The 26,362-nt window shown below is 39.3% G+C and overlaps 1 protein-coding gene across 2 annotated transcripts in view; it reads right to left on the bottom strand.

Annotated features, from left to right (window-relative positions):
* Positions 1-7,113: 7,113 nt before the first annotated feature.
* LOC127376409 (leucine-rich repeat transmembrane neuronal protein 4) overlaps positions 7,114-26,362 on the bottom strand; it is a 53,263-nt gene continuing 34,014 nt past the window's right edge. Inside the window, exon 3 of one of the 2 annotated variants that reach the window (XM_051423297.1) lies at positions 7,114-9,090. In XM_051423297.1, coding sequence (XP_051279257.1) covers positions 8,872-9,090 — 219 coding nt within the window. In that variant the 3' untranslated portion in view covers positions 7,114-8,871. The remainder of the gene's footprint in view (positions 9,091-26,362) is intronic. The other variant, XM_051423298.1, reaches the window with a different exon arrangement.

Below are 26,362 nucleotides of genomic sequence, written 5' to 3' on the forward strand. Positions count from 1 at the left end.
TTCGCGATGAACGTAGAAAATTGATGCACCGGACATAAAACCTGGAGGTGTGGATGTTAGGAGAGAGATAAAGACACTGAGAGAGAGAGCTGGTGTTTAAAGGCTCGGTGGAGGTTTGCACAGGTGCCACCACATTACCTTAATGACCCTCCCTGAGCGCGAGCTCCTGCAGGAAGGACCCGTTAACACCAAATGGACTGATTGCACAGCAGACGTTTCAACTCGTCTAATTTGGAATAACAAAGGTGGATAACGGTGGCTCAGTTCCATTAAAGCCAGTTTAACCCTTTAAGATCACAATCCTCAGGTATATTGTTCCCTTATTTAACAATTCAACATTCACAAAAACTCAATTTTTGTGTTTTTATATCAGAAACCAATAATTTTATCTTCCTGTAAAACAAAACGTGACGTGTGCTTACATCAGCCTGAACTAACTGATTTCAACCAATAATATCAGACATTCACCCGTCAATCAATCTTCAGGGTTTAGCTAGCTAACAGCATGGATAGCTCACTGATTACTGTACTTTAACTTTATCAGTGATTTGGGTGAAACTGGATCAGATTTTATGGAGCGAATATTGTCTGTAGACGCTAACAGCCAAGGAGACAAACCCAGCGATAAAAACACCTTCAGTACTTTATTCCCTGTTGTCAATCTGTCCGTTATCGTCATGAGATGCTGCATTGAGTCCCAGAGTCCGCTAGGTGCTTGAACCGAACCAGAGCCTTATGTTCCCCAGCGTCTAGGCGTCCAATAAGGTTCAGTTAGTACCAAAAACAAACAAAGCTTGTGGAGAAACGTTTGTCCCCACGAATTTACTTCAAGACGGACGGCGCGCACAGAAAGTAATCACATTAAATCATTTACATGGTACAATTTTTCCTTTGGTCTGTTTATGAAAAGGTTTAAACTACCCCTCTGCGATCGATTCGGGCCTCTTTATTCTGATTGAGGTGTTTATACGGGGCATTTTTATTCTGTTTAGGCTTTTAAACCGATTATAATCGGAAAATATGGCTCCATCATCTCCCTCCTCACCAGCCTAATCATTTTTGTGCAGCCCCCTAAACAACGAGACTGCTGAGTGGATTACAGGGTTACACAGGGATAGGTGTCCTCTCCCATCACACTGCAAAATAATAACCTGAGACACTTTTAATTTGTAAAATGGGACTTATAAAATGTTCGAAAAGATCCCTGATTAAAGCAACTTCAGGACGAGACAAACAGAGTTATGAGTCACTGCGAGCATTAAAAAGCGGCTGCGCCTTTTTGACACTGAGAATGTATCAGGAAAGCAGTCGATTGCCTTGTGATTCAAGAGACAGTTTAAAAATAAACTAGCAGCGCCGGTGTCATAGCGAGCTTGTGAGATGGTAAAGGTAATCTCAAAGTGTGGGCATAGCAGCAGTGTAACTCCCGGGGGAAATCAAGAGCTTTCACAGCTGCCCTGCCCGCCAGCAGTTGCAACACAACTCGGAAAATGACAGGGCAACGTGCGAACGGACGAGGACGGGCAGAAACTTGAGCTCGACCTTAAATCCAAATACTTCACCGTGAACTCGTGGGTGAGACAAAAGCTGCGTGTTTCCAGATAAATACGCCCGCTGCCTGAAGTGCAGTCGAACATGAAAGCCTGTGTACCCTCCACCCCGCCAGTTACAGGCGAACCGAGTTTGAAAAGGTAAATATTCTCTTGTTTTCCTGTAGAGAGGAATATAGTGCCACAAGCAAAAACATCTGGCCCCAACTTTATTACATTTTGGATGATTTAAAGCTGCAGTGGGTTATTTTTATAAAAATATTGTCATATTTGCTGAAACTTTCACTACATCCTGATTGTAGGATAGACAGAGACAGAAGATCTTTGAAAAAATCAGGTTCTTCTGGTTTGTTCTATTGTTTCTAACGGTATTTATAAGAATCCACCGGGCCCAAACTAAAAACAACCAATCAGAGCCGAGAAAGATACTTGATTGTTACAAGACTGGAATTCACAAATTTTTTGGGCAAGGCCTTTGATAGATACAAATTTATCGACGCCAAGACCAAAACTACACTGTGTATATAATATAATTATATATTACATTAGCTAGTTAGCTGCTTGCGGTCATTATATTCATATAACGTGAAATATCCATAAAAGTCGTTAGCCATGACTTAATCAGGAGTTGTTGGTTTACTCAATGATAGAAAAAGAGGTCACTTAAGGAAAACTGTAAATGCCATTAGGAGCACTAAGAGGAGCGAGACGAAGCTGATTTTTTCACAGAGTATCTGTCTCATGTTCTACTGTCAGGATGTAGTTAAAGTTTCAGCAAATATGACAAAAACGTATCTTCGTAAAAGTTACGTACTGCAGCTTTAAATCGTTTGGAAAAGAAGTGCACAAATTGAAGAAGCTATCATGACTTTTTACACTTCCTCTACCCTTTTTACTTCATTGTGCTTTTATGAGTTCTTTCTCGATGACATCCCGAATCCCACAGAAACAAGATCACCAGATGAAATCAATGGAACAGAATGAGGGATGAGAGGATTTTAAGCCCACATAATATAAAGTGTTACATCGTCTGGCTTACTTTTGACAGCTCCGCGGAGGAAGAAAATAGCTTGTGTCTGCTTTCCAGGGAAGTGCCAACAGATTGTCAAGAAGACCAATACGTTGTCCAAATAGATAAAATGTCAAGTGAATAACAAACCAAAAAACATCTCTTGCCATTAACTTGACGCGTTTCATTTCTGAAAATTAAGCCTGTGATAGATATAAATAACAGCCAGTCATCCTCCTTAAGGAGCCACAGAGCCTTTTGTTCCCTCGCTGTGCCGACTCGGAGTCGCTCCATTAAAAGATGACTTCCCCCGGTGACCCTCTGACACCAGTGTGTGTGCACAAAAAAATGTTTTTCTGGCTATTTGAGCTATTACAGGCTGAATCATTTCAAGACTTCAGAAGACCAGAAAAGTGTTTCTGCAACCAAAAATCATCCTGTGAAATGTTCAATCGGTGGTTTCCAACCTGCAGGTCACCAAAGCTTCACAGGAGGTTTTCTTGATTTTAAGGCGTTTAAGAAAACTGTTTTTTGCTCCTGCCACCCCAGGGCTAAGGCAGCTAAAGTTAACAGCATCTAACATTACTGTTAGCGACAGTTAGCTTCTTTTAGCAACAAGTCCATCTGGAAACTCCCATAAATCACCTCGGTACCGCTGTCGTCAAATCTGTCCTCTGTCTGTCTCTGAGGTTGTTTTCACTGGGAGGCTGCTGAGCCCCGTTCAGTTGCTAACACTAACTGCAGCTACATTAACAGTTAGTTGAGGCAGACGTTGGAGGAAAAACCAGAGAATATTCTCTCCATAAAATATGATCCAGTTTCAACCAAATCTCTGATAAAGTTGTGTTTGTACAGTAATCAGTGAGCTCCGCTAGCTAACTAATGAATCTTCGCTCTGTGTCGCTGAAAGTTGAAGATTGATTGACAAAATGATATAAAATACAAAGAAATGTTGTTTTTGTAATTGTTGGCATAAATTGTTAAATATGGGAACAATATGACTGAGGATGTTAACGTAACTTATAAAACCTGAACACAAACTGTATTCATTCTCTGATAAACAGCCTCGTCCTGCATTAGAAACACTGAATTTGTTACAAAAGAAGCTTATAAAGTTTATATGAGTGTTAAGTATTAAAAAAATACGTAATACAGTCAGAGGATTGTGTAAAAAGTTTCAAAAAATATCAGGAAAACTCATCTCTGATCAATATTCAAAGGGAATGAGCTGCTCAGAATTAGTGTGTGAACATTAGTTTATGAGTTGTTCTGCATGTCACGTGTCACTTCCCTCAAAAGGTTGGGAACCACTGCCTTAAATCACAGAGCAAACCCTCCCCGGTTGACTCAAATATCCTGTAACTCCTCCTGTGTTTTCTATGAGTCACGCAGTTGATTCAAGACGGGCCGTGGGTGATAATTATTTTCCTGGTTTTTGTGCGGTGGTGTTGTAGAGGAAAGAACTTCTCCAGAAGTGGTTATCAACTGAAGCATCATGAGTCATCAGCCTGTTAGTGTAAAAACGCGCATGTGAACACATAAAGTCTGAACGCTGCATCTGCCGCATCCTCCCTCGTCCCCGAATCTCTCACCGAACGCTCCTCTGAACACTCGAAGTGAGTGCAGTGTGCAATCAATCAGTGTCGTTAAACTGTTTCCTCTGTGTGTGTGTGTGTGTGTGTGTGTGTGCGTGTGCGGCAGTAAATCCTCTGGCAGCGTGAATCTGTCATGTGTCAGAACGTGTTGTCATAAGCAGATATATCTCCTGCACCGAACAAAAAAAGAGGAGCCACCAGGCGGAGAGTGTTTTTTTTTTTTTTTTAACAAAATGTCTGTTATTGAGGATTCATTTGAAAATCCTGACATACAACAAGTTGTGTACACAATCAATGCAGCGTTCGTTTGTGATTAATGGCGTCAGATTTTATACAATATTCAGATTACAGTTGACTGGATGATGTTGAACAGAATTTTTATACATCTATGTTTCCTTTCCCCCAGAAAACAAGGAGATAACAAGAAAAATAACATTTCTATAAAAAGAATTATGTAATAAATATATGCTTTTCTAAATACAGTTTTATGGCACAAAACGTATTATTTGATTATCAAAGCTCTCCGTTCTTGTTCAGCACAAATGGGTCATAAGTTGTTCGTTGATTTCAAACGGTGGAACTCGAAACAAACGTCTCATTTCTAGCCGGTGGGTTATCGATTGTCCCAGCTGAAATAACAACTGTTATTATCCGCTACTTAATTAAGCCAGCAAACTTGCAAAAATAGCTAAATTGGTTACAAACGGGCTTTTGAACATGAATTACGAGGCACATCAAATGCTCCCTGTCTGAAAAGACCTTTACATGTTTCCAGTTTACTTTTTTTCAAATTAGAAATATCTTAAATTTGAAGGCTGCATTTCCTCCATTAGGGGTTTTCATGCAACAATAGATGCACAATGGGGCCCCAATTTAAGAGGAGTTTGTGGTAAGGCGTCCTCTCTGCTTCATTTCTTTTAATTTCTGTTTAAAAATAATGAGAATTTGTCAATTAATGCTCAAACTAGGATAAAATTACAACAGCTCACGTTGGCACAAAACACATTTAGAAGTCTATGTGATGTCCTTGGAGCACTTTTGGGGCAGGAGTCCTGTTAAAAATGGCTTTTAAAACTGTATTCTTCCTTTTTCTGGGTTGAAAAACTGAAAATATTTTGATTTTCGTGTTTAATTCAGCCCGAACCTTTTGCACTATTTATATTTAATTTCCACTTGTACAGTTTACTTTTAAGCAAGTTTAATTTTCTGCTCATATATTTGCACTCCATGTCCTACTTGAACAATGCATAGTGTATATACTTTCATTTATAGTTTTATATCTTCTATTATATTTTGTATTTTGTAATATTTTACTACTTTGCCTTATTGCTGCTGTGTCAACCTGAATTTCTCCAAAGGGGGATCAATAAAGAAATATCTTCTCTTATCTTAAACTGCCACAAAACCTTGTCGTTGGAGCACTTTTTAAAGAGACAGCTTCTAAAACTGCCAGAGACAGAAGTACTAATATCTCTGATGTGTTAGAAGCTATGTTTGACTCCTTCCTACAAAAAACTAGAGACATATTTAAATAATTGTAAGATACAACCGAGTTTGTTGAGGAAGTAAAGCAACATACTTCACCTGTGGAGAAAATATTGTCCTCCTTTTTCTGGGGACCCTCTAAAACCCACTCGAGGACCCCCTGCTGGTCCCCGGACCCCAGTTTGAAATGCTAACAGTGTGAGGCTAAAGCTGTGTGTCAGAGATGGATGCTAGCACGATCAGAGTCTGACATGTTTCCTATTTTTATTTAATAATCCTGTTTGGCTGCTTCTCCTCACACACCCGGACAAGCAGGACGGGAGTTCAAGATTTATGTCTCATTGTTTGTAGTTTGGAGGAAAATGTTTCACTCCTGACGTTAAAAGAGAAAAAAGGGGTTTTCAGATGACGACGAACCGACGTTAAATGCTATCTCTGCTAACGTTTGACAGGGGTTGCTGGAGCGTAAACGTCCCCAAATCTTAACATTAATGGCGATCACGCAGTGTTACCTAAATGTGATGAAGAGATGATGTGTTTTCAGAAGTGCAGTCGTTTGAGTGGATCTTACTGTCTTTTTTTTTTCCAGAGTCGGAACCGAATAAATGCTTTTGGACAGACCTTTCTTTATAAGTTCGGTGTTTGAAGTTGTGTCAAACAGCAGTATTTGTGTCTCTAGGATCAATTAACATAATCATGATTACATACAGGCTCATCAATGCTGAGTAGAGGTTTGATTGGGTCCAAAAAATCCGCCACCAAAAATTACGTGTGAGCCGAAACAAACCCAAACCACGGAGGCGGTTTTTGGGCCCGAGTCTGACCCAAACCTGAGTTTCCTCTAAGTCAGTTGAAGTTGCTAACGCTTACCGCAGCTATATTCTCTTTATTCTCTCCATAAAATATGATCCAGTTTCACCCAAATCACTGATAAAGTTGTGTTTGTGTCACTAAAAGTTGAAGATTGATTGAGATTATCGGTTGAAATCAGTTAGTTCATGCTTACGTAAGCACATAAATGATTAGACTTTGATATAAAAATATCTTAAAATGACATTTTTAATTTCACCCGAGCTTTAAATTAGAGAAGATAAACACAGTTTAATCCAGTTCTTCCTAAACACAAAGACATGACTCTCTCAACTCTCTCTCTTTCAGCTCCAAACACAAATCCAAACACCGGCTTGCTTTTCGCCTATTTACGGTCACTAAACTGTGATTGGACAATCGCTGCTCGCTGGCTTAACAAACGGTAAATTCCCAGCTGACAAATGTTCCAATTATATCACATTTAGCCTTCACCATTTGGCACATGGCACACTATTTGTGTGAACAACATGGAGCTGATGACTATTTATATCCAGGAACCTTAATTGGGTTTTGTTTCTTTCCTGGAAGTTAACATAAAAGTTCAGTCGAGTATATATATTGTATTACGTCACGGGAACGGTCACACACAGTCACAGGAGGAGGATGAAAAGAAGTTACCATCAGGGTTTTAATCACTAAGGCAAAAACCCAGACACATATCAGTCAGTGTTGCCTTCGGCGCTCTTCTGTTTCAACCACCTACGCAGCCCGCCTCGATACAGCAGACGGTTGTTTGTGTTGATCTCACTGATCTCGATGAACGACACCGTTACCGGTCATTTACCACAGTTTATTTACCATATATTATAATGTAACATCTTGTAAAAAGCACACACACATGTAGATATATGAGTGCACAATCAGATAACTGGTCGAAGAACACATTTTTAAAAACAAAAAAAGAAACCCATTAACTACAAGAGTGATTTAAATGGATGACGAAAAGCAAATATTCTCTAACTCCCGGTGCACCAAAAGATCTGTGCTGTTTATTTTTCATCTGTTTATCTCTCTGATGGATTAAATTAATTATAACGTGATAAACATCACAAATCATTCAGGAAATCAAAAGTCACCATGTAAATTATACTTACTGCCGGCGAGATGTGTAGGCTGTACATTTTATGTGACAATTATTGTCCGTTATTTTCGGTGTCTCGTGTTGGGTGATCTCATTTGTTGGGGCTCATTTCTTCAGATGAAAAACGCTACGGGGACCTCGGTTAGAGAGAGAGACCGCTGTGGAAGCCCATTCCCGCCAATGTGTGTGTGTGTGGGGGGGGGGGGGTTCTGTAAGTCATTATAGTGAGAAAGTTTCTCCAAATATTGACTTAATATCTCAAAAGAATGACTTAATATCTCAGAATATTGAGTTTCTCAATATTTTTAGTTAATATCTCAAAAATAATGACTTAATATCTCAGAATAATTAGAAACTTTCTCATTATTTTTAGTTAATATCTCAGAATAATTAGGACGTTCTCAATATTTTGACTTTATATCTGAAAAATAATGTTTTAATAACAATTTTTTGAAAGTTTTTGAATTAGTAAAATATTGACAATTTTGAGATAGTTTCTCATTAAAATGACTTAGTATCTCAAAATAATAATTATTCTGAGTCATTTTTTTAGACAGTTTCTCATAATGACTTATTATGTAAAAATAATGAGAATGTTTCTCAATATTTTGACTTAATATTTCAAAATAGTGACTATTGTGAGATGTTAAGTCATTATTTTGAGACAGTTTCTCATTATAATGACTTACAGGATCCCTTTTCCCCGTCACACTGGTGGAAATGAGCTTCCATAGACCGATGAACTCTGACTGACAGCGTGATCAAAAAAAAAAGCAGCAGAAAACCTTTGAGCTTGGCTGATCTTTCATTTGTTCTGCTACTCAGTTGCTTATCGTGCTGCTTCTTCCCTCCGCCCTGTTTACGGCGTCTGATTACCCGACGCAGCAGAGAGGTGCCCGGATGAGGAGAAGTCGAGGAAATATGTTTTAATAAGATTAACAAATCATTAAATTATTAGCCTTAATACCCCCTCGAGAGGCAGAGAACGTGGAAAGTCATGCTGCTGTTCAGCCTCCTTTGCTAATTGAGGACACTGAGGGTCAGGCAGGTCAGAAGCTCACTAATCAATACCGCTGCACCCCTCTATTTCCACTGAGAAATATTTTCCATTTTCATTACCCGGGGTCCGGGATGCTCTGCAGTAGATTAATTGTCTCCTTTTGCTTCTTAACCAGTCCTCAGTTCCCCTCCCACACACACACACACACACACAAGCCTTCCTTTTCATCTGAGTGGTCCACGTTTAGTAATTTGGACACAGAGCCTCACGGTGTCCCCAGCTCACTGGTGGAGGGAGTGGGTCTGGGGGCAAGGCGGCGCAGGCTCGGAGGGGAGGGCAGCCGTTAGGCCCGGGTGGTACTTGGCTGGCCTCGGACCTCCCAGCGCCTGAGTTGGGGGCTCCATGCCCATGTTGAGGTGCAGTGACAGGTGGGCGTGGCAGTAATCCAGAACCGACTGCTCACACCGGTACAACGTCAGAGCACTCAGCTGCCGCGGTATCTGGACAGGAAGCAGGAAAAAAAAGGAGAAACCACAAGTAAATCTTCTAAATCAGCCACACAAACAAAAAAAAGCCTCCGTTTGCGACATTTCATCCACTCTCAGAATATCTTGGAATTGGCTTAATTTACTTCATGCAGTCGTGGCAGCGTGCTGTCATTAATGCAAGCCTTGGCCGCTGATACAGTGCGCGCCCCAAGACCTGGAATCTGTGGTGCTCAAACACCCACTTTCTAGCTGGAGTGATTTATATGCAAGATGAAAGCCTTAAGCAAGAGTGCACACATATTTTCTGCCCTCCTTTAAATGGAGTCAAGGCTCCATTTAGAAGAGAGTGCTTATTACATTACAAGCACTTTGCTGATTCAAAGACCCCTCTTTAGTTTTTCGTGCTACTGTGGTCTGAATTATGTCAATTAAGCCGCATCAGGGTGTGTGATATAGATATTAATATCCTAATGACTATTAATGCCTTCACGCAAAATATGGATGCACTCACGTATCTTCAAATGCACAAAGCAACATAACACAGAAGCATTCATGTAGGTCTGTTAATGCACATGCAGCACTAGAATGCGTTACGGTAAAGGTGACCTCCGCGTGGAGAAGTATGTTCAGCATTTTAACATTAACGCAGTATAATGCAGCTTAATGAATGTAAGAGCTAATATTAGCATCAGTTCTAATGTGAACATAAGCTGCAGCGTTCAAAGAGAGATCACAGATCACGAGAACCGATACTTCGGTACCACGTCGATGCCAAAGTTGTTGTTGTCCTGCTTCGGACCTTTGGTCTCACTAAATATTATAATTAGTCTCAGCCGAGTTTAGAAATATATGTTATTGTTATTCTGAAGTAACTTCCTCCTTGAATTCCTCCTGTAACGTGAGGTACAGAAATGAGACTCAAAGATGAATTTTAGATGTTATTTTGCTGTTTTGAAACATTGGTTGTTTACATTTATTGTTTTGGTGACAGTATTGTTTTTGTTTACACTGTAGGCTGCTTTGTTTATTGTTTTCATATGTTGAATCAGAATTTTCTATTTTCCTGTTTTTATTGACACTGACTTTTTAATTGTTTGTTTTTTGTTGTTGTTGTTGTTTTTGTGTAGTGACCACTGTGTGGAATTTAAGAATAAAAATAAAGATAGTTTACACTATCGGTATTTTCTTTTTGAGAAAGAAAATACCGAGCGGCGGTATTTTCTTTTTGAGAAAGAAAATACCGAGCGGCAAAGAAGAGACCAGAAAACACGACAGAAAGTGTCCAACATTCGTGTCCTTTCAAAGAAACGAAACTAAAACTCCATACAGAATATCTGTTTACTATTGCTATATTGCTACTATTGCTTTAATTTCTCATCCAATTAATCGATGGTATAATTGGTAGAATACTCCATTACTTAATCAATCGATAGCTGCAGCACTAATTGGTATCGACTACCGTTCCTGCTACCGTGACGTCCCTACTTCCACACCATGAGCTGTGGGCAGAACACATATTATAAAATATGTTGTCTTGGATTATTTTATTGGATCACAAAAGGATTTACTTAAAGCTGATTTGATGCAGAAATGGCTTTCAGAAAGATTTCCTCTGTATCAGGTCTAGGTCAGGGTTTGTTCGCAGCGCTGTCACCGTTCAGACCCTTAAATTTAAAATCACAGCTTTCAGAAAGGTTATGTTTCCCTATCCGGAAACGATCTGTCTCTGTTTGCTCTCCGCTTTAATAGGAAGATTAGTTGGAAACACTCTATTGTCAAATTCAACAGCTGAACTTTGCACGCTTCTTCAGAGGACTTAATAAAAAATTCACAAACAACAATGCTCCGAATGCAAAATGAGCTGAGCGTGAGTGGAGGGGGGGGCTGGGATCTGGATCTGGGACTGCAAATTACCAAGGGGAACGGCTACATTGTGGACTTGTTTTCTCCAATTATTGCGGTAGTAAAAAGCCAAACATGTAAGCGGTGGAGTGGTTGAGCCGACCTCTCTGTGTACAGAGCTCTTGTTTCTACAGCATGTCTCCTCTGTTTAACCGAAATCCACCAGGTGCCATAAAATAAACAGAGCCGCAGTTACTGAGACAATAAAAGCCTTGTCTTTTTTTTTTGTTGTTGCCGTACCTCTACAGATCTGTAATAAATACACCTTTTAGAAAGCCATAGCGCCATTATTATATAGGTCACCTCGCTATTAACGGTGTGAACAGTCCAGACTTGAAAGCTTCTCATGACCTCTTAAACCACTGGTTCCTCCAGGGACCCTTTTTCTATCATTCAGTAAACTGACGACGCCTCCTTAAGTGACATTATTCATAGATATTTCATATTACATTCAAAACTGTACAATGAAACCAAACAGTGAACTCAGTAGCAGCAGGATGTTTGTGTAACACCAGAGATTTGGATGAATTTGAGCAGATTATTTTTCTGTTTAGGGAACTTTTTATACAATTCTCTGTCTGTATTATGGATTTTTTGTTATATTTAATAATTGTATAGACTTAATAATCTTATTTTTTGACAAATCCAGTCAACAGCCATGTGAGGCTTCAGTTGCCATTGAATACTAATGCTACCATGCTCACAATGACAATGCTAACATGTTTAGCAGCTACAATCTTATTTCAGTGTGTTAGTATGCGAACATTTAACGCTAAATCAATCAGGAGTGTCTTCTTGACTCTTGGCCATTGTTCTATTAGACAACTTTACTGTACTTTACATTTACTTTTCTTCACAGGAGTGAACCAGTTGCTGAAATATAGGCCTACTGGGAATATTTTCCCAGTTTTCTCGTGAAGCTTTGGCAGATATGTGTCTTTGTTTAAATCTAAAATAGCACTTTGGGTCTTTGAAGGTGTTTGCGTCATTCAAAATAATCAGAAGAGAATATGAAACGGCACTGCAAAGCTTTGAGGTTGTTTGCTGTGTCAGTTTTTATCTGCTGTGCTTAAAAACATTAAGTATATCCTGCTCGCCATCACTGTGCAGATTGATTTAAACCTTCTCGACACAAGCGGCTCCTCATTTTTTATCATTATGTTCAGTCTGCGGCAAATGCATCAACGTCGAGGTTTCCTTCTGTTTTGCAATTTACTGTCTGGAATTGGACTCTTTTAAACTCAAGAGTAAAAAAAGTGCTTTATATATGCTAACACTCGCTGATGACACGGCAGAGGCACCGAATTGTGCCAATGTCGAACTCATTTCTCCCAGCGTGATGCAACACGTGTGGTCGGACTTTGTGCTGCAACGTTGTGACATCTCGAGGCACTTCCAAAGCAAAAGAAAAACTAAAATAGCACGTATGTAAATGTGTTTCTAACGTGGATTTGTATGCTACCGATCAAAGAGCACACACTACCCCCCCACAGCAAGTTTGGTGTTAAAAAAAACAACCCCACACTGTATCACAACCCTTTTGTGTTTTTTATTGCCTCCTCCTCCTCAAACACTTGCCTTTTTCAGCACTTTGCCTGAACTGTCACCTTCTGTAGCTTACATAAAGTGCACTCTCAGCCTGCAGTTCACTACACTACACTCACATTTGTATTCACATGGAGCCCTGTGCCATGAAAATAAATTATAATTTCTTTTTGTTTTGTTTTTTTGTGATACAGCTGCAGCTTTTCTCTCCAAGTAGAGATGAAACATTTGAGCCCATATGACTTGTTCCAGATCAGCCCTCTAAAGGCATCAATACTGTACAGTTTATTACATGAATTCATTACAGCAGTAAGAGACAGACAGAAACATCCCTTTACTTGCAGCTCTTCAACACTTGAGAATCAGTAAAACAGTGACAGTTAACGCTAAATGAAGCAGAAAAGTGCCAAAAACCTGCAGTTCCTCTAATGGCCACTAGAGGCTGGCTCCAGCAGTGAGTCAGTCTCCATCTCATATTAAAATGTCTTTACAAAAGAAATAAACATGTTTACAGCCTTTTGGTCTCTGTAGCTAATTGGGGTGAATCTTCATATAACTCACCTAGTTAAATAATATTAAAGCTTAACGTTGTGCTTAATTAAGGGCGTGTCTGGTTTAAGTGACCATTTTTGGATTAGCCGGGAGCCGGTAGAGTCAGTACTGCCAAGATCCACACTGAGACTCAGTCCGTATTTCAAGCAGTCTATGCACGAAACGCAAAGTAGAGCTGAGGCTGATGGGAATTAATTCTGCAGGTATTTGATAATACAACACAATTTTTGAGCTAACAATGGTGAAGTCAGAGCTCACCAGATGAATATCTATAGAACATTATAGACCTGAAGAAGCACAGACACGACTGATTAATGTGCTTTAAGATGTTATATCCAAAATGAAGCCACTGCTTGAATATTCTGGGTGGTAATTGCTTTTAAAAAAAACCCCAAAGATCACATTTTAATTCCTACAACATAATGTGTTTCAATTAGCCGACCAATTATATATGTTTTTTCTGTGTTGTTAAAGATATCAAACAGCTTTTCTGAATCGGCGTCAGTCTCTCCGGAGAAGAGCATCCGCTAATGACTAAAACAAAAAAATGTCAAAACAAAGTGAATTAACTTAATGTCAGCTCTCTCCGTGAGTGCGAAGAAGCCTCGATGCAGTTCAGAGTCATTAAATGGGAATGAATGTTGTTTCATATATTTTGACAGTGCATCTCGCGGGTCAACAAACCTTTCATTTCATACACAGCGAGCAGCCTTTTTCCCAGTTCCTCCCCCGAGTGAGAGCACGTTTAAAGATCTGCATTTCTGAACAAGAAAACAGGATCATGTCTTAGCACAGAAGAGGAGAATAAAAAGGCTTTTTGGCCAACCGAGCAGAGTGAGCATTCAGGTTTAATCAGGAATATTGGGGGAAATGTTGGCTGTTATGGTTGGAGCTCTTAGAGAGGTGAGTCATTGGCTAGCAGAGCTTGGACAGCTGCCAGCGGAGCTGCTTAAGGCTGAACGCCGCAGACGTCGTCGAGATTTTACCTCGAGGCGTGATCGCCATCTCCCCTCGACTTTAATGGCTCAGGAAGTCGAGTTGGGCACTACACCACCGGATAAACATAAAATTAATTCAAATCTCTTGATTACAATAGCTATCTAAGAATAGCTGCTGTTTCTGGTTGACAAGTGTAAATCGTTACTCAGTGAGTCACTGGCTACTGGCCAAGGTAGGCAGGCATCTGGCACCAGCCCCATCTTGTCTTCACTTTAACCGTTTTTAACCAACCTGTTTACCCAGAGGGGGAAATACTCCTTTAAATAGTCCTTTAAAGGCTGCTACCTGTGAAACACCCTTCAGGTGCTGTATTGTATGTTATTATGCTGTAATACACTTATCCCATTTTAATTTGATGATTATTATTTTTTTTTTTTGCATCTTCCTCTCGTTTATCACCAGAAACCTCCAGAGTTTAAACTGTTGAGAAATTATCTCCTCACTTGGTCTGGGGATTGTTTAGGGCTTTAAAGTGGCAACAGCTATTAGTATCAACAGTTAAGTTATTATCTCCGCCAGGCCTGAGTCTGTAGGGGATCCGCAGGAAATCTCACACATTACAGGACCAATCAGGTTAATATTATTGTTGCACATTTATGACGGTATGCTCAAGGACCTCTCGTGGTTGTGGTGATTCACAACGTTTGGAAAAAGCCTCTTAACCGGCCTGTAAGAGCCGGAAGTTATCAACAACTGCTAGACTAAAAACAAGGCTTACTACTACTCAGTCGATGGCTCAAAAACTTGAACCGTGGCATCTGCAGCTTAATTCCATACCTGATACGTTATAATCATTAAATAATTGTATTATCTTTGCTGTAATCTTGACTAACAGGAGCCTCCTTTCTTTTTGGTTTTACTGACGGACTACAAACCAACGTTAAAGGTGCGTACCGCCATCTTCTGCACGGCCTCCTGTTCTCTAACAGACCTTTGATGTCCACTCTCTCACCATATCTACCACCCTTTCCTTCAGTGTCTCTCTTTCCGCACTGATCCTTCCTTTAACCTATCAGCAAGGGCTCAACAGATTCCTCGCAGTCTCACATTTATTCGTCTCTTTCAGGCTGTATGCGGTGACTGTTAAAGAAGCCAGGAGGGACAACAGAGGGAGATTCAACCCCTTGAGATGTACCATCTCGTTTTCAAGATGGTCCTCAATGACTAAAAGTACCAGATACACATAAAAAGAACAAATATAACAGCTTATAATGAGACAAATATGAAAATAAAAATTAAAAAAACCTAGAAAAAGTAAATATCAAGACAGAATCAGAGGAGTATACTCCACACAGAGCATGAAAATGGATCATTCATTCATAGTTTAGAGTGGGGGTATTAATGCCAGTGACAGCAGAGTTACAAACCATGATTACAAAATTATAGAGTTATTATGGACACAATTGATCCTATAATAAGAAGGCATTTTTAAACTGTTGGTAAGCTGACGTGGACCTAAAAGATTGAGGGATTTTGTGGCGTGTTACTACAAAATGTTCTAAAAAGGAAGTGAGAAGTTAATTAAGTTTAAACATTCAGGATGCTCGCTTATAAAAACCATTATATTCACCATCTTAAAGAAAACTTAGACTATATTGTACTTTATTTTAAACCTCTGCTGGTTGCATCTGGGAGCTGAACTCTCCTGAGTGCCCTCTTATAACTTCACTTAATTACAGCTTCATTGTTTGGTTTTACTGAAAACACACACACACACAAAAAAGAAAAATGGGATTGTTAGACAAAACAAAAAATCTAAATCTAAAATAAAACATAAATGACAAAAACATGGGAACTAGATCTTTTTCACAGCAGCCACTTTTGACATGAAATAGTAGGGTAAAAACAGGTGATACAAATTAAACTACAGTAATTGAACCTTAATTAGTGCAACGCCTGTTTTTACCCTACTATTCCATGTCAAAATGACTGCAGTGAAAAAGGTCTACTGCAGACACAGAAGTCAGAGTGTGGTTTTTATACACTTTTGAGTCAGCCCTAAGAAAACCATAAGCACTGAAATCCTCACCCCAGGCGATACGACAAATTATTCACCACCAGTTCCAGTGGCCATTTCTCCCAGAGACTGCGGCGTGTGGTACAAACCCGGCTGTGCTCCGCAATGTTAACATCGGGAGGGATCACGGCTGCCCAAAGTGGCGCCTGCGGGCCAAAGTTGGTAACCATGAGGTTTAATAAGGCCCCACCAGATGTTTCCAGAGAAAATTAAAAAGGAGCAGTCAGCGATTCTGTTCACAGATAGTTGACTGTCTCATTCCCACACTGTCACAGATAAATGCTTCGGGTTGCCACCAACCTCTGTTCACAGCGGGAAGGAGGGAGTTGGAGACCGGTGTTACTGACTGAATTCAACACTTATTTTAAGAAAACAATATGGCTTACAGCAACTTTAATAGAAAATAGAAAAAGGCTAAATAGCTGTTTATTTTGTTGAATTTGTTGTGAGGTAGTCTTTAAATATGAAGGATCGCTAATGCTGCATTCACATAGATTCAGGAAACAGAGGACGAGAACAGGACGGTAAATTTGGGTGAGGACGCCGGCAACGGTGGACGGCATTGGTGTCAAAAGGTAAAATATATTACGTTTTAAAAGCAGATGTAACGTAGCTTCATCACACGAGGAGAAAACAAAGGCAATCGGGACAACGAGGAGCTAAAAATGAATAAATTACATTAAATAATACAGAAGAAATCACCATATATGACAGTTTGTTGTTGTTTGTCTGCCTGAATCCATGTGAATGCCACATAATTATTAATTAGTTTTCATACTAAGAGCACCACGGGCACACGGCAGTGGAAGTCAGTTAATGAAGGGAACCATTTTGCATCTTAAACATACAATATAATACAATATAATAGAATAGCCCCAGGTCACCTCTGGTCTATTCTGATGTAGGATATTTATGCTAAAATGCTAAAAATGTTGCTTAAAATATGTTTATTCGCTTTCTTACCGAGATTTAGATGAAAATAAAAAAACACTTTTATGTCCGTAAAGTAAATATGTAGCTAAATACCAAGCTATACACCTGCTGCTTCACATTTAGCTTTGGAAACATTTAAATTAGCAAGTTTGTATGCTTTGTATGGGTTTAACAACAAGATGTAACGGTTTAATTTGCTGTTTCCGAGTCTTTATGCTAAGCTAAGCTAGTCGGCTGTCAGCTGTAGCTTCATATTTACTGAACAGACGTGCTATCAATCAAAAACAAAAATCAAAAGTTACTTGTTTCAGTCATTTCCCGAAAAAAAATACTGCAATTTAAAATAAAATATTCCAGATTTATTATTTTGACTTTGTATCAGAAACTTCCAGTGTTACATAAAAACTCAAATTCAGTGTTTTATAACAAACGGTTCTTGAACAAAGCACTCCACCGGCCCACTCTAAAGCACTCTGCTGCAGATGTAAAGAGGACAATGATATAAACTCTTGTGACACAGCACACGGCAATTAATTCCAACTCCCGAGCTATTAGCTTTGGATTGCTAGTAAAAACAGTCACATAGGTGGTACCCCCTTTTGCACTGCTCTGAATGTAGGTCAAGCTGCTGCTAAATGATTCCCAATTAGGTGATAGGCAGCTGCAGCATGCCAGCACGCCTCAGACTGGCACGGGAGGCTTGAGCTCTCATTGGCATATTAACAACATCCTCCGCCTCCTAAGCTGTGCTGCTGCTCTCTGTCAGCTGGATAATTCACTCAGTGGTCAACGCTGCGGCGGGAGAGCACAGACAGGCCTCTATTATCATCGCTGTCTATTAGGCTACACACTCGTGGAGGCTGAACGGCATGCTAATGGCCACGAGACCCCCCCCCTTCCTTCCCCGATTGTCGCTCAGGATGGATAAAGTGAAAAATGGCTGCAGGGTGAGTGACAAGGACATGAGGCCGGTACCGAGTGGTCAGGAAACTTAATTAAGCAGGTCTGTACTGTATGGGAAACACACATTCAGTTTATTGCTATGTTGGTTTTCACATACTTTGCCTCGCTATATTATATGCTGTTATTATAATAAACTAAATAAGAGCTGCAAGTCAAGAAAAATAAATAGGAAAATTGACAGTTTTTTTTTTTTGTTCATATCCATTAGTTGTTCTTCCATTAGTTGTTCTTCCTATATTTGCTCTTTTTTTAGGTAACAAAAAATAAACAAATCTAGTTGTTGTCCACAAACTGTTTGTCAAACGCAAAGAAACATAGGTTTTAAATTTGAGAAGCATAAAAAAAGGGCAGATTAGAATATATGTATTACAGTAATTATAGTGATTGGATTATTAAATCTGCAGTAGGAAAATATTTTTTTGTAATATTTGCTGAAACTTTCACTATACCCTGACAGTAGAACATGAGACAGATAATCTGTGAAAAAATCAGCTTCCTGTGGCTCCTCCTTGTGCCCCTAATGGGATTTATTCACAGATCCTGTCTCATGTTCTACTGTCAGGATATAGTGAAAGTTTCAGCAAATATTACAAAAAAGTTATTTTTATAAGTTACCCACTACAGCGTTAAAATTGTGGGCTAAAGAAATGCTATTGCTCTGTTGAGGGGAGCCGGGGGGGAGGGAGTAATAAGACATGAGCTCGCCCTGAAAACATGATTTGTGAAATTCTAAGGGGTCTCTGAAATCTTAACAATACGCTATTTTTGCCATGCATTTCTTTTTCCCTCATCGCCGTGGGTTACGCGTAAACTTGGGATATTATTGATGGCTGCTCTTGGTTTCAACTCTTCCGCAGCAGGAAACAACGGCGGCTCGCCTGCTCACACAGGATCTGATGTTCCAGATAAACAGTTAAAAATATGTTTGTGAACTGATTTGAGGAGAGAAATAGTCAACAACAGAATCTGGATCCATATCTGATCAGCACTGTTTGACAGTTTGATCTGAGTTTGGTGCGTTGAGCTGGACGGACTCACTGAGAATGAGCTGTCAATCACAAGGTAGCCCCGCCCTAAAGCATACCCTGCTTTATGGTCTGTTTTACTCTAAATTAGACCATAATTTACTTAAATGAACATCATAATGTGTTGAAGAAGACTGAAACTAGAGACTGAGACCAGAAACTCATCAGGAAACTGTTTACTGAGCTCATAAATAAAAGGAGAAGTCGACTAATTTCTCCATTAGAGTGAATGGGATCGCTGTGTTATTGCAGCCAGTGGAGCTCCCCCTGCTGGAATTTACATAGAATGCAGGTTTTAAGACACTTCCGCATTGCTCTGTCCATTATATATATAGCAAATTATGTATATATTTATATTTTTATATCTATCAGCTCCTTCTTTGGTGACATCTCTTTAGTTCTTACAGTATTTGCACACAGCACTGGTGTTTAGGGGACATTACCTGTGCTAATAAACAATTAGCCACATGTCTGTAATTTAACATCATCATTCAGCTCACCTGAGTGAGAGCAGATGTTCGATGACTTCACTCTATTTTCATAAAAACGATAACAAGAAAACATGACAGACAGCAGAAAGCTGACATCCGGCTGAAAGTGAAAGTTGCTCATTGTAATAGCTTGTGTGCTAGAATTCCAGCAAAGATCATCTTTTGCTGACTTTAATATTCACCATGTAATTACATTTCTATTTGAAAAGCGCTTCGCATTTGTCAAAATAACTATAATCCTTCAGATGTGGGGCTTTATCTCCTCCTAATGCTGCTCATCCCATTTTCTGCTCATCAATGTTGGCAACGCATGCCGAGATTTACTGTTATTTACTGGACGGACAGTTAGTGAGTCACTAGGGAGAGAGTCCTTTCTGATGTGTACAGATATAAGTAACCTGAACAAAGAAACACAGCTGCACAGATTCATCCTCATTCAATGGTACAGTACGACGTTCATTCTCCCCCGCTGCCTCTCTATTTACCCTCCCACACACACTCATATATATCTATACAGTATGTGCAGCTTGTTAAACATTAAATGCCTCAAACCTGAAAAATAAACCCTAAAAAAAGTCACTTTTAAGGTCGCAGTTGTTTACTCGGCTTACCGTGACGATATTACGGTGTTTTATTCTTTCATATTTATTTTAAGCCCTCGTTGTTAATTAATGTAACACACACAGTAAGGTAGAGCTAAACGCCGCCTTCGATCGGCGACATGCATGTGTTTGTGCCGAGGTCTGAGCGTTGCAGCGGTTTTCAATCATCTTTATGACGAGGTCAGATAAATCTACAGCATTCAGACGGAGCTAAAGTAATCCAATTGGATAGGATGCCAGATGCTCTGCTGACATGCACAGAAACATGGAATTTAAACTGGATTTTAATTTAAATGTGTGACGCTGTATGATGGTATTATTTCATTTTCAACCTCTGCTCTATGGCGGAAACATGATGATGTGTTTTTGTGGCCTCGGGTTGTCCATGAATCCCGTCAACGATGGACATACAGCTAACTCCTGACCCGTCCGACTGCAGTGGACATTCTCCAGGACGTTGATGAATAAACTTCACCAGCGGGTAAAACAAGACGCCAGGCCTTTGACATTTCCGATAAGTGTGTTATGTAGCACAAGTTATTGTTAAAAACTGTCAACATAAAGCATAAAATCCTTCATCCGGTTCGAATCTAGAGTAAAAACCACCAAAATGTAAACAGTGGATGGTAAACATAGCTAACAGACTGAGGCTAAAGCTTACCGATTTCTCTGAGTTTGAACATTTTAAAGCAGGAATGTTACATAATATAGCTTTCAGTTATCATCTCAACCCGTTTATTGCTTTTTCAGGGTCACAGATGAAATGGTGCCGATCTCCCAGCATGCACTGGAACCAAAAAGCAACCAGCCAACACATAACAGAAAGAGACAGATCACTCGTAATAAAAAACGACTGGTCTTATTTTTCACTTTCTCATCACAAAAAAGAAAGAAAGAAAGAAAAAAGACAGTCGCACTAAAAGAAAGAATTTAGTGCTGCAGTTTGAAGCTATTTCATTCTCTAATGGGTCTCTGGAGTTTATCAGCCTTGCTTTGGGTCCAGATGAGATACCGAGCTAATGTGGCAAATCACAGATAACTGTAGGTTTAGAAAAAGAACAAGAGATGAAGACTAGACTGACAGACGTGTGTTTAACGGATACGGTCATAACCTCATTGATTGTTCCAATGACTAATTCAGAAAAAGTTTGGGCAATATTTAGTGTGATAGGAAGTTTTTACAGACGCTGTCTGGAGAGTCTGCTCCCTCCTGTAGTTGAAATGTCTTAAACATGCAGGTGCAGAGGTATGGTGATATGGTGGATGGTGCAATTAATTGTTTTTTGTTAGTCTGCAGCTACAACATAAACATTATGAGGAAGAGGATAAGTGGAAAAGTTTGGGTTAATTTGAGGGATTACAGGATATCTGGGGAGGTTTTCTGGGGTTGGGGGGGTTTAGGATTAAAAACAGGGTCGGGATAAACTCAGCTTTGGGGTCCGACTCAAGAGAGTAATCCTCCCGTCGGCTTCCTCCGCTCTCCTCTACCAGCTGCCATTGTCGGGAAGAGAGACAGACATCGTGGAGCAGCTAACAAGCTACGTGCTAATTAAGGAAACTCTGACAAATACCTGAACTGTGCATAAGGCAGGTAATTAGTCATGCAAACTGTTCCTCACTCGCGTTTCCTCTCCAGTAATTAAAAAAAGTTCTGCATTTGAAGATTTAAATAACTCGAGACATTTTTTGGGGGTTTTCAGTTTGTGATGAAGAGATTTCTTTTTCAGGTTTGTTTTTGTTTTGTTTTTTACAATTTGTCAGTTACAGGAGGCAGAAAATCCAAATTTAGTTAAAAAGAAAGGTGAAGGAAGGTTGAGTTTGATTGGCTTAGACTCCTGTCAGTCAACAAACCTGCTCCCAGACAGACTTACAGTGGAAATAAAATGTCATTTTAACCCTTTAAGATCACATCCTCAGTTATTTTGTTCCCATATTTAACAATCTATGCCAAAAACCAACCAAGGATAACAAGCTACAGATGAAACTAATCAGGGCGAGGCTTATAATCAGAGCGGGAGGGAAGACTATTTCAAAACAAAACAGGAAATAATTGTTGCTAACTTGAGGGGCACGTACAGCGTCATATATTGGCTACTGATCAATATGTGACGGGTTAAAACTGCAGCTTTCATATTACACACAGTATCATCTATTGTTGAGTTATTAAAGATCCCCTCAAGACATCAATAAATAGAGCACATAAAATATATTCAGCAACTATTCCAGCATAGTTATGTTATATTGTTATATATGATATAAAACTTAGAGGAACTCATGGTTGGTGAGTCAGGTGCCTCAGGCCTTACGAGCTGATGAAGGTGTTTTAGTTTTTAATTTGTGTTTAATTTCTGATATGAAAACGTACCTTTTTAATAATATAATAATAATACGAAAATAATGTGTTTTATGTTCCAGGATGTGTTCAAATCATATTTTACAAGTTTTAAAACAAAAAGTTTTGAACGCGATTTTCTGTCGGTAATATAAAAACAATAACTTTATTCAGTATAAATTCCTTTTAAAATGATGTATGAATAAAGGTTTTGCCATGAGAAATCACATTGTTTTACTGTTTACGGTCTTTTACTGTCATGGTATGACATTTTTTCACAGTAAAATCAGTAAAAGGATATTGGTACTGTTGTTTTTAAGTTTTAATCCCCAAAAAGATGAATGGAAATACCTTATGAATGCTATGATGGTGGTTTTATGTGGAATTTACAGTTTGCAATATATAAAAACGACTTTATTCAGTATAATTCCTTTTAAAATGCAGTAGGTTCTGCTATGAGATATCACATTGTTTTACTGTTACAGAAACTTTTACTGTCACAGTTTTTCATCGTAAAATCTAGACATTTAGTTGAGCTTGTTGTCCTGTGTATTTATGCTTATTCTGTGTATTGTACAATCTATTTTGAGTTTCTTATACTGTCATAGTTTGACAGTTTTTCACTGTAAAATTGATAAAAGGATATGTGATTTTCAGTTTAATCCATATTTTATGTATAAACACAAGTTTTTATCATTGAAAGAAAAAATGTTGGCAGATTTACAGTCTAATATATAAAAAATTATCTTATTACATATAAATTCCTTTTAAAATGCCTTATAAATAAAGTTTTTGCCATGAGATCTCACAGTCTTTTACTGTTAAAGAAACTTTTACTGTCATAGTTTGACAGTTTTTCATCGTAAAATCTACAGACATTTAGTTGAGCTTGTTGTCCTGTTTATTTATGCTTATTCTGTGTATTGCGCACTGTAAAACTGGAGTTAAATTGTACGTGTGCACATACATGAGAAGTTTTCTTACACCTAAATCAAGAAGGCCTCGCAATCTCCTACGAAGCTTTGGCGACCCCTAGTGGGAACCACCGTCCTAATACACGTCTGCAGGGGATCTTTAAACTGAATACACCGACTTCCTGAAGCATTAAAGAACGTATTTAATACCTTTTAATCCAACCAATGCAACCATCTGATCATGTATGTGATGATCTATAACTGAATAATGAAGTATGTCTATCACTGTTATCACTGTCGCATTAGTTTTTCAATACATTACTGACTCCTTCTCACAGCTCCGCTCTTGAACCGCATTCATTTGTGGTCAAAGCAAAGCAAAAAATACAACAGTAGAAAAAAAAAAAGAAGAAGATATATATTTAGTGTGTCTCAGAGGAGTTGACACATTACGTTTATACACTGGGCTAAAAGATCTCATGTAAATGTCACAGTGTAGGACCCAGGAAGCTGTCATGCCACGGCTCCATCCACAGTAATACAGGCTTTTCACTCCTGTCCAGTTTCCATGGTGATAACTCTAAAGAATGGGCTGTATGTCTAACTCTTAATGCTGTGGAAGATTGCTTAGTGTGTGTGTGTGTGTGTGTGTGTGTGTGTGTGTGTGTGTTATATGCTCTGTCATTATGTGAATATCCTCTTTAGTTTATATTAAATTTTTTAAGGGATATTGACCAGAAATCTCATAGCAACAGGCTCGTAATTATCCTGCTCCGGATTTGATTTCTTCCTCCTTGTGATTGCTTGAAAATCTACGAGGAAACAATTGATTGCACAAACAAGACACACACACACAAAAAAAAGAAAAACTGATTTGGTTTATCCCCTGTTCTGTTTGTCTACTTCCCTCGAAAAGGACGACCATCTGTTTAAGTGCTACAGTCTCAAACCGCCTCTGAACTTGAACAGACTTGTCCAATATTGATGTGGCTGAAAATGTGAGGCGACAAGAGATGAACTGCAGCCAGCTGTTGGCCTCCCGTGATATTTCCACGAGGAGCGATACCGCGCTCCGAGGACGGGGTGGATATCAAGGGGGCCGAGGCGTCGGCGGCGAGATGTGAATACTGCAGAAGGAGAAGTCGAGTGAAATGGCGCGAGCCCCAGCGCTGTGATACAATAGTGGCTGCACGGAGCCATACATTATCTTGTCATTCTTCTTCCTGCCAAACCCTGATGTTGATGAAACCGTGTTGCCCTACTTTAGAAAGTCTCAAACTGTCTTCTCCCTGGAACAGATCTGCAAGATTTATGGTTTTTTGGTTTTAATTTGGATGTGGTTGTTGGTGCAATTCCCTCAGGTCCCCTGCATGAAGTCTGAGCTATAACCAAACTGCTTTCACCTGCTCTGCTAGTCATGTAATGGACTATAGAGGAATTGTTAAATAATCTTACCATGATGAGCTTTGAGTCACCAGTGGCACATGGTTTCTGTAGTTTTGATCAATTCCTGCATTAACCTTAAAGCTTGCCTGTATCCGTGCTACAGTACATAAGAATAAAATCAGTCACTTCCTGCCTCAACAAGTGTAAACACACAAAGAAATGCACACAGTGTTAGAGACAACCTGGATTTTATAGGTCAGGCTTTTTATAGTTCTTATGCACAAGATCATAAATCAGATAAACTACTATTATACTGTAAATAAGGCAGTGTGACGCTGAAAGATTTTTAAATAGCTTACATTTTAAAGGTTATATATATGAGGTTTGGAACATTAATATAGCAGCAAAAAACTTACTTACTTATTTTTTAACTCTGTGAATTAAGGATTTATTTCCACCAAACAAATGTTGGTGATTGTTGCAAAGAATAATGAAAGACAGTTTTGGTGAGTTTTATTTTGTTTCTGTCTCATTGTTTAGGCTGAGATGCTGGTGCTCTAGTGCGACATCCAGTTGCAGGTGACTTTCATATATATGTATATATATATAAATATATATACACACATCCTTTAATGTAGGGTTTGAATGTAGAACTGCTGGAATATAACAAGCATTATAATCCTCCACAGAACTAGAGAACCATGTTACTGACAGTACTATGACTAAACTGTGGTCTCCTCACCTTGGACTATCAAAACTTTAAAAATACTAGTCGAGCACCAACTTGAGTCATCTAAAACAAAGAGATTGCACCGAATGAATGTGAATGTGTGAATGTGAAAACACCCCCCACAGGTCCATGTGCAGAGCTATTTCCTCTTAATGCAACCTGAACATGGTGTGCTGCTGCTCTCCACGCCTTATAAGCTTTACACTTGACACTAGTTGAAAACCACCTGAAAGGCTTTTAATGTAGAGTGACTCGTCACTAAGGTGAGCGACAACTGCTAAAAAAAATCTATTTCAAGAGACATGTTTGGAGCTTTTTTGTGAGTTCAGTCTTAAATATCACAGAGAAGGAGCAGCTGGTTGGATGAGGAGCTTTAGCGATGCAGCACATCGCTCTCGGAAAGAAAAACCCTCGTGCAGGTTCGACCAGCCGTACTGGCTTTTCGGAATAAGTTGCACTGCTGTGGTGTTTTGGCATGAGATCACTTGTCAATCAGGAGAAGATTAACTTTATTAATCCCTAATGGGGAAATTGTTTTTCACTTAATTTTTTAACACTCGCACAGCGGCCAAAAATAAACCCGGGGCTTATAGACATGCAAATGTGGAGAGAGAGGGGGAGCAGTTAGGGGTTCGGTGCCCACGAGGTGAATCTGATACCTCTCCAGCTACCAGTCCACACTCCATTGTGGTCCATGCTAGACTTATACCAGTTCCCTAAGCCGAGTCCGTATAGACCAGGGGGCCCAAACCTTTACTTTCAAAAGAGACATTTTTGCTCAAAAACAAACAAAAAATAATCAGTCGGGAACCGTAAAAACATATTTAAGCCTTAATTAGAAAGCTAATATATATGTTAATAAATATTAGTAAGCCAGCAGCGTTGGTGGTGAA

Source organism: Dicentrarchus labrax, unplaced genomic scaffold, assembly GCF_905237075.1.
Source record: "Dicentrarchus labrax unplaced genomic scaffold, dlabrax2021, whole genome shotgun sequence".
NCBI classification, from domain to species: domain Eukaryota; kingdom Metazoa; phylum Chordata; class Actinopteri; family Moronidae; genus Dicentrarchus; species Dicentrarchus labrax.